General features: G+C 47.7%; 1 protein-coding gene across 1 annotated transcript in view; it reads right to left on the bottom strand.

The window, feature by feature from the left end:
* The window catches only part of LOC311229471 (ovochymase-2), a gene marked incomplete at both ends in the record, with an annotated part of 43,595 nt that overhangs the window by 154 nt on the left and 33,441 nt on the right, over positions 1 to 10,000 (bottom strand). Inside the window, 2 exons of the mRNA XM_084315551.1 lie at positions 1,127 to 1,258; positions 7,726 to 7,819. Coding sequence (XP_084171677.1) covers positions 1,127 to 1,258; positions 7,726 to 7,819 — 226 coding nt within the window. The remainder of the gene's footprint in view (positions 1 to 1,126; positions 1,259 to 7,725; positions 7,820 to 10,000) is intronic.

Genomic DNA, 10,000 nt, shown 5'->3' with positions numbered 1-10,000 from the left:
CTCCCAGTACAGACCTGTGTGGCTGATGAAGGCCAGCGTGGCACAGAACTCTCTCTCTCTCCCAGTACAGACCTGTGTGGCTGATGAAGGCCAGCGTGGCACAGAACTCTCTCTCTCTCCCAGTACAGACCTGTGTGGCTGATGAAGGCCAGCGTGGCACAGAACTCTCTCTCTCTCTCCCAGTACAGACCTGTGTGGCTGATGAAGGCCAGCGTGGCACAGAACTCTCTCTCTCTCCCAGTACAGACCTGTGTGGCTGATGAAGGCCAGCGTGGCACAGAACTCTCTCTCTCTCTCCCAGTACAGACCTGTGTGGCTGATGAAGGCCAGCGTGGCACAGAACTCTCTCTCTCTCCCAGTACAGACCTGTGTGGCTGATGAAGGCCAGCGTGGCACAGAACTCTCTCTCTCTCCCAGTACAGACCTGTGTGGCTGATGAAGGCCAGCGTGGCACAGAACTCTCTCTCTCTCCCAGTACAGACCTGTGTGGCTGATGAAGGCCAGCGTGGCACAGAACTCTCTCTCTCTCTCCCAGTACAGACCTGTGTGGCTGATGAAGGCCAGCGTGGCACAGAACTCTCTCTCTCCCAGTACAGACCTGTGTGGCTGATGAAGGCCAGCGTGGCACAGAACTCTCTCTCTCTCTCCCAGTACAGACCTGTGTGCTGATGAAGGCCAGCGTGGCACAGAACTCTCTCTCTCTCCCAGTACAGACCTGTGTGGCTGATGAAGGCCAGCGTGGCACAGAACTCTCTCTCTCTCTCCCAGTACAGACCTGTGTGGCTGATGAAGGCCAGCGTGGCACAGAACTCTCTCTCTCTCCCAGTACAGACCTGTGTGGCTGATGAAGGCCAGCGTGGCACATAACTCTCTCTCTCTCTCCCAGTACAGACCTGTGTGGCTGATGAAGGCCAGCGTGGCACAGAACTCTCTCTCTCTCCCAGTACAGACCTGTGTGGCTGATGAAGGCCAGCGTGGCACAGAACTCTCTCTCTTCTCCCAGTACAGACCTGTGTGGCTGATGAAGGCCAGCGTGGCACAGAACTCTCTCTCTCTCCCAGTACAGACCTGTGTGGCTGATGAAGGCCAGCGTGGCACAGAACTCTCTCTCTCTCCCAGTACAGACCTGTGTGGCTGATGAAGGCCAGCGTGGCACAGAAGCCTCTGTGTGAGACGGAGCTGTCGGCGCTGAACTGAAGAACCATGACGTTGCTGTAAGACAGGACCGGAGGAGGCCTGCTTCTGCCACACAGCAGTGCTAGAGAGGGAACACAACCCTGTAAGATATGTCAATATAAAATGGAGTTTCTCTACTTTATATCTTACTTCATTATTATTATTATTATTATTATTATTATTATTATTATTATTATTATTATTATTATTATTATATACAACAATGGAACCCCCCCCCCCCCCCCTCAATCCCCAGGGATAATATCTCAACTTATGTTGGAGGCCATGTGTGGCATTGTCAATACCTGGAGCTCACATTTTAACCATTTCCTCCTGCACCCATACCCCTTACTCTAAACTGGCTTTGTATCCTACCCTCATATATACACATATGATAACCCTTTTATTTGCCCCCCCCCCCCCCCCCCCCCATGATTAGCATAGGTGTTTGGCAAGGGGACTGCAGTTTCTTCATTGAGCGCTTATCCTTATCATTAGGGCACAAGTATCTTGTGTTTTATTATTAAAAAAATAATTATTAAAAAAAATAATATATATATTGTTTTGTAATGTGTTGTATTGTATTGTATTGTATTGTATTGTATTGTATTGCATTGTATTGTATTGTATTGTATTGTATTGCATTGCATTGCAATGCATTGCATTGCATTGTATTGTATTGTATTGTATTGTATTGTATTGTATTGCATTGCATTGTATTGTATTGTTAGTATTCCCTAAATAATGCCATGGAGCACTGCCACCTTCTAGCTTGCAAGCCGCACCCCATGGTTTTAGTGAGGAATGCTAACAATGCTAACATGCTATTTCAGGGATTCTGAAAGCCAAACACAGAGCGTTTTCCCATTAATGGGACAAGTGCCTGATGAAGAAAATAAACTGTCAACGTGACCCATAGAGCCTCAGTGCAGGTTGTCACTTCTAGGGGTGCAGTCGTAATATCAGAACTGCCTGTACGCTGTTTAAATGACGCGGCGTGCACGCACGCACATGCGCATACACGTTCCCTCGCGTGCGCACAGAACAGATGATTATTATGCATAAATAGTAGGAAACATGTTTGTATAGGAAATTACTAGTTTTAGTTTAGTTTTTGTAAATATTGCCTTGAAATAGAGAAGCTGAAAAAGGTAGCAGGATGTAGCCTTCAATATATAAAGAAATTATATTGTCAACAGATGTGGTTGAAAAACAAACAATGTTTTAAATGTAATTGTAGATACAATATTGTAGTTACAATTTCTTTAATTGAATTAACTTAAACTAGAAAAGTAAATACAAACTAAATTAATTCTGAAGCACAATGAAATGTCTCATACTTCCAGTCGGGACCATTTGGTTCCACAGCTCAAGCAAACCCCCACCAATTGGTACAGGGCTTGTATTTTGGTTTTGCACTTCTCGTTCTTTGTTATGCTATTGGTATCCTATTATTATGCAAAGACTAGGTGATAGATAAGTGCCGGGTACTTGGCGCATGGCGCAACGAGTCGAGTGAAAGTTGTGAACGCATTTGTGAACCCTACTCTTTGAATTCGCCAAAGTGCAATACCGGCCAGATCCTCTTAGGGGCGCTATCGCGATAATAGAGTGTTCCCTGTGGCAGAAGTTGTCTTTTTTTTTTGGATCTCTAATGTAGTTTTCTACTCATCTGAAGCGATAGCTATTGTCTGTTGCACGTGATTTTGGATTGTAGATTTCACTATGCAATAAGGGGATTTATCATCAGCCAATGGACATATCGATCTACCAGATGGCGATCAATAACGGGGAAATGCTCGGGGGGATCCAACCGGCTCATCGTAAGATCTTTTTCACGTAAAGTACAACCCGATCGGGCATTGTTTTGATAGCCATCCAGGCGATCGGCCTATGTGGCTACTTAGACGAACGCGGTTATTGGTAATCAATAATAAGAAACATACATGCTTGAGGATCGTGTCGATCATATGCAGTTTGAGTTTTAACTGTAGCATCTGTATAACGGAAATGCCATTGGATATAACGTTAGTAGCTATTAGCCCTTTATCTAGCCTTCCAGGAAATATACTAGACCAAATGCCGTATAACGCTTATATTCACGGCGCTATAAAATGAGAACGTATTGATGATTTTTTTTTCTTTAAGCCATTTTTTTTTTTTTTTTTTTTTGTCTTTTTCCCCCTCCATTTTTCCTCCGATTTTCTCCCATCCCAATGTTAGTCGTATGCCAATTCCCAGTCCCTTCCTGGTCGCTGCGCTTTACCCCCCACAGTCAGATCATTTTGGGAGAGTGGAGGCTACCACGTGCTTCCTCCGACACACGTCCAGCCAATCACCGCTTCTTTTCACCTGGCAGCGCGGATTCTCATTGAGAGGGCGTAGCGTGTGGGAGGACCACACTATCCCCCTCACGTCCAATCCGCGCGTAGCAGGCGCCCCGACCGAACTGTAGGAGTCGCTGTTTACAACGACCCGGACCCACCCCGCCAGCTTCTCCCACCCTCTGATACAGCCAATTGTATCAGTGCAGACGGCCAGCCAAGCTGGTGACAACCCCGGAGCTGTGAGCTGGATTCGAACAGGCGAACCAAGCTCACAGCTCCGGGGCTGGTGACGAACGCAATCTCCGCTCGACCACCTAACCGCTTCTTTAAGCCATTTTGAAGGGACGGTTTATGGACTCAATTGACAATGAGAATGGACAGATAGCAATACTATAAAGTATAGATTTAGCTCTACAAACAGCCCCACGTCTGTTTACATTTGCTGGTCCTCTAGAGATTTATTAGACTCATCCCAGTGGCCCCGAATGTGTTAAAGGAATAGTTGGGATTTTGGGGGATTTTACATACTTGCCAGTAGTGTAGTCGATGCAAAGCGAATTAGCTTTTTTTTTTTTTTTTATCAAATTATTATAATATATTTTTTTTCAACATGAAACAAAACATATCACTCAATACAATAATAATAATAACAATACATAAAAAGACATCCCAGGACAATAAATTAACACAACATGACAAGACAATAATTGAGACAGACTGTGTACAGTGATCATCCCAAGCCCCCTCCATCACCATACAGTACAGCAGCCACGAATTAGCAAATTAGCGAATTAGCTTCTTACAGAGTGCCCTGGTTCGAGTTCTGGCCATGATCCAAGCAACCCGAGGAGCTTTAGACAGGCAGCAAACTGAGGAGGTTTAGACAGGCAGCAAACTGAGGAGGTTTAGACAGGCAGCACACTGAGGAGGTTTAGACAGGCAGAAAACTGAGGAGGTTTAGACAGACAGCAAACTGAGGAGGTTTAGACAGGCAGCAAACTGAGGAGGTTTAGACAGACAGCGAACTGAGGAGGTTTAGACAGGCAGCAACCTGAGGAGGTTTAGACAGACAGCAACCTGAGGAGGTTTAGACAGGCAGCAAACTGAGGAGGTTTAGACAGGCAGCACACTGAGGAGGTTTAGACAGACAGCAAACTGAGGAGGTTTAGACAGGCAGCACACTGAGGAGGTTTAGACAGGCAGCAAACTGAGGAGGTTTAGACAGGCAGCACACTGAGGAGGTTTAGACAGACAGCGAACTGAGGAGGTTTAGACAGACAGCAAACTGAGGAGGTTTAGACAGGCAGCAACCTGAGGAGGTTTAGACAGACAGCAAACTGAGGAGGTTTAGACAGACAGCAAACTGAGGAGGTTTAGACAGGCAGCAACCTGAGGAGGTTTAGACAGGCAGCAACCTGAGGAGGTTTAGACAGGCAGCAACCTGAGGAGGTTTAGACAGGCAGCAAACTGAGGAGGTTTAGACAGGCAGCAAACTGAGGAGGTTTAGACAGGCAGCAACCTGAGGAGGTTTAGACAGGCAGCAAACTGAGGAGGTTTAGACAGGCAGCAACCTGAGGAGCTTTAGACAGACAGCAAACTGAGGAGGTTTAGACAGACAGCAAACTGAGGAGGTTTAGACAGACAGCACACTGAGGAGGTTTAGACAGACAGCAAACTGAGGAGGTTTAGACAGGCAGCAAACTGAGGAGGTTTAGACAGGCAGCAAACTGAGGAGGTTTAGACAGGCAGCAACCTGAGGAGCTTTAGACAGACAGCAACCTGAGGAGGTTTAGACAGGCAGCAAACTGAGGAGGTTTAGACAGGCAGCAAACTGAGGAGGTTTAGACAGACAGCAACCTGAGGAGGTTTAGACAGGCAGCAAACTGAGGAGGTTTAGACAGGCAGCAACCTGAGGGGGTTTAGACAGGCAGCAACCTGAGGAGGTTTAGACAGGCAGCAACCTGAGGGGGTTTAGACAGGCAGCAACCTGAGGGGGTTTAGACAGGCAGCAACCTGAGGGGGTTTAGACAGGCAGCAAACTGAGGAGGTTTAGACAGACAGCAACCTGAGGAGGTTTAGACAGGCAGCAACCTGAGGGGGTATAGACAGGCAGCAAACTGAGGAGGTTTAGACAGGCAGCAACCTGAGGAGGTTTAGACAGACAGCGAACTGAGGAGGTTTAGACAGGCAGCAACCTGAGGAGGTTTAGACAGACAGCAACCTGAGGAGGTTTAGACAGGCAGCAACCTGAGGGGGTTTAGACAGGCAGCAACCTGAGGGGGTTTAGACAGGCAGCAACCTGAGGGGGTTTAGACAGGCAGCAAACTGAGGAGGTTTAGACAGACAGCAACCTGAGGAGGTTTAGACAGGCAGCAACCTGAGGGGGTTTAGACAGGCAGCAAACTGAGGAGGTTTAGACAGGCAGCAACCTGAGGAGGTTTAGACAGACAGCGAACTGAGGAGGTTTAGACAGGCAGCAACCTGAGGAGGTTTAGACAGACAGCAACCTGAGGAGGTTTAGACAGGCAGCAACCTGAGGAGGTTTAGACAGGCAGCAACCTGAGGAGGTTTAGACAGACAGCAACCTGAGGAGGTTTAGACAGACAGCAACCTGAGGGGGTTTAGACAGACAGCAAACTGAGGAGGTTTAGACAGACAGCAAACTGAGGAGGTTTAGACAGACAGCAAACTGAGGAGGTTTAGACAGACAGCAAACTGAGGAGGTTTAGACAGACAGCAAACTGAGGAGGTTTAGACAGGCAGCAACCTGAGGAGGTTTAGACAGACAGCACACTGAGGAGGTTTAGACAGGCAGCAACCTGAGGAGGTTTAGACAGACAGCAAACTGAGGAGGTTTAGACAGGCAGCAACCTGAGGAGGTTTAGACAGGCAGCAACCTGAGGAGGTTTAGACAGGCAGCAACCTGAGGAGGTTTAGACAGACAGCAAACTGAGGAGGTTTAGACAGGCAGCACACTGAGGAGGTTTAGACAGGCAGCAAACTGAGGAGGTTTAGACAGGCAGCAAACTGAGGAGGTTTAGACAGGCAGCAACCTGAGGAGGTTTAGACAGGCAGCAACCTGAGGAGCTTTAGACAGACAGCAACCTGAGGAGGTTTAGACAGGCAGCACACTGAGGAGGTTTAGACAGGCAGCAAACTGAGGAGGTTTAGACAGGCAGCAACCTGAGGAGCTTTAGACAGACAGCAACCTGAGGAGGTTTAGACAGGCAGCAAACTGAGGAGGTTTAGGCAGGCAGCAAACTGAGGAGGTTTAGACAGGCAGCACACTGAGGAGGTTTAGACAGACAGCGAACTGAGGAGGTTTAGACAGACAGCAACCTGAGGAGGTTTAGACAGGCAGCAAACTGAGGAGGTTTAGACAGGCAGCAACCTGAGGGGGTTTAGACAGGCAGCAACCTGAGGAGGTTTAGACAGGCAGCAACCTGAGGGGGTTTAGACAGGCAGCAACCTGAGGGGGTTTAGACAGGCAGCAAACTGAGGAGGTTTAGACAGACAGCAACCTGAGGAGGTTTAGACAGGCAGCAACCTGAGGGGGTTTAGACAGGCAGCAACCTGAGGGGGTTTAGACAGACAGCAAACTGAGGAGGTTTAGACAGGCAGCAACCTGAGGAGGTTTAGACAGACAGCAAACTGAGGAGGTTTAGACAGGCAGCAATCGGGGTCACAAAATCAAAGCAGTTTTAATCCACACCACAACATGCAGACAAAGGGTTCCCCATTTCCAGCACAAAACCACGGTATCTATTTGGTATCGTGATCCCATTTGACCCGGCCAGGGAACTCTGACCACGGCACTCTGACAGTGAGCTACTAGCTCGACTATAATACTTCTGGCACGTATACAACTCAATGTCCAAAGATTCCTGTTCTCTCCACGTCTCCTACCTATAGTTGTCCTGTTCTCTCCACGTCTCCTACCTAGTTGTCCTGTTCTCTCCACGTCTCCTACCTATAGTTGTCCTGTTCTCTCCACGTCTCCTACCTAGTTGTCCTGTTCTCTCCACGTCTCCTACCTAGTTGTCCTGTTCTCTCCACATCTCCTACCTAGTTGTCCTGTTCTCTCCACGTCTCCTACCTAGTTGTTCTGTTCTCTCCACGTCTCCTACCTATAGTTGTCCTGTTCTCTCCACATCTCCCACCTAGTTGTTCTGTTCTCTCCACGTCTCCTACCTAGTTGTCCTGTTCTCTCCACGTCTCCTACCTAGTTGTTCTGTTCTCTCCACGTCTCCCAGGACAGACAGCGAGTCATACAGACAGCCCTCTGACTCCTCCAGGTCAAAATCAACCAGGTCCAACTAAGGAGGATGGAAGCACAACACAGTCTGGGTTAGCCAGGATTTTTAAGAACAAATATTTGCCAGTATGATGGGAAATTGTAGTTAACAAACTGTTGTCAAACTGTTTTCAAAGTGGCACTACTAAAATGCAGTTCGTCTAACATTATGTGTCCACCTGTATCTAACAAAAGAAACATTGCTCACACAGCACAGAACTGGACTACATCCCAACTAAAGCACCTTTTTACCAGATTGTGAAAAATTAAGACAAGAATTGGAATTCATCACTTTGAGCTGTTGGTCCATGTAAATGTGAAGATGACCTGGGTGATAGTGTGTCACCTTGACAACATGACCCCGCGGTGCGTTACCTTGACAACTAGGGATGTCCGATATTATCGGCCTACCGATATTGGCATTAAAATGTGATATCGGAAAATATTGGTATCGGTTTTCAATATTTCTTTTATTTATTTATTTTACATTTCTATAACCTTTATTTACCCAGGCAAGCAAGTAAGAACAAATTCAGATTTTATTTATTGTCAAAAGTATGCACAACAAGAGATATGTAATGTTAATTACCTGAAATTATTCCGTTTTGGGGGGAATATCTGCTTATATCGGTATCGGTTGATATCGGTATCGGAAATTAAGAGTTGGACAATATCGGTATCGGTAAAAAAGCCAATATTGAGCATCCCTATTGACAACATGACCCTGTGGTGCGTTACCTTGACAACATGACCCCGCGGTGCGTTACCTTGACAACATGACCCCGCGGTGCGTTACCTTGACAACATGACCCCGCGGTGCGTTACCTTGACAACATGACCCCGCGGTGCGTTACCTTGACAACATGACCCCGCGGTGCGTTACCTTGACAACATGACCCCGCGGTGCGTTACCTTGACAACATGACAGCAACCTGAGGAGGTTTAGACAGGCAGCAACCTGAGGGGGTTTAGACAGGCAGCAACCTGAGGGGGTTTAGACAGGCAGCAAACTGAGGAGGTTTAGACAGGCAGCAACCTGAGGAGGTTTAGACAGGCAGCAACCTGAGGAGGTTTAGACAGGCAGCAACCTGAGGAGGTTTAGACAGGCAGCAACCTGAGGAGGTTTAGACAGACAGCAACCTGAGGAGGTTTAGACAGGCAGCAACCTGAGGAGGTTTAGACAGACAGCAACCTGAGGAGGTTTAGACAGGCAGCAACCTGAGGAGGTTTAGACAGGCAGCAACCTGAGGAGGTTTAGACAGACAGCAACCTGAGGAGGTTTAGACAGACAGCAACCTGAGGGGGTTTAGACAGACAGCAAACTGAGGAGGTTTAGACAGACAGCAAACTGAGGAGGTTTAGACAGACAGCAAACTGAGGAGGTTTAGACAGGCAGCAACCTGAGGAGGTTTAGACAGGCAGCAACCTGAGGAGGTTTAGACAGGCAGCAACCTGAGGAGGTTTAGACAGACAGCAAACTGAGGAGGTTTAGACAGGCAGCACACTGAGGAGGTTTAGACAGGCAGCAACCTGAGGAGGTTTAGACAGACAGCAAACTGAGGAGGTTTAGACAGGCAGCAATCGGGGTCACAAAATCAAAGCAGTTTTAATCCACACCACAACATGCAGACAAAGGGTTCCCCATTTCCAGCACAAAACCACGGTATCTATTTGGTATCGTGATCCCATTTGACCCGGCCAGGGAACTCTGACCACGGCACTCTGACAGTGAGCTACTAGCTCGACTATAATACTTCTGGCACGTATACAACTCAATGTCCAAAGATACCTGTTCTCTCCACGTCTCCTACCTATAGTTGTCCTGTTCTCTCCACGTCTCCTACCTAGTTGTCCTGTTCTCTCCACGTCTCCTACCTATAGTTGTCCTGTTCTCTCCACGTCTCCTACCTAGTTGTCCTGTTCTCTCCACGTCTCCTACCTAGTTGTCCTGTTCTCTCCACATCTCCCACCTATAGTTGTCCTGTTCTCTCCACATCTCCCACCTAGTTGTTCTGTTCTCTCCACGTCTCCTACCTAGTTGTCCTGTTCTCTCCACATCTCCTACCTAGTTGTTCTGTTCTCTCCACGTCTCCCAGGACAGACAGCGAGTCATACAGACAGCCCTCTGACTCCTCCAGGTCAAAATCAACCAGGTCCAACTAAGGAGGATGGAAGCACAACACAGTCTGGGTTAGCCAGGATT

This window comes from Notolepis coatsorum (assembly GCF_963971535.1).
Source record: "Notolepis coatsorum genome assembly, chromosome: 6".
Taxonomy (NCBI): Eukaryota; Metazoa; Chordata; class Actinopteri; order Aulopiformes; family Paralepididae; genus Notolepis; species Notolepis coatsorum.
The sequence above is the reverse complement of the archived record's forward strand: the minus strand, read 5'-3'. Positions and strand labels throughout refer to the sequence as shown.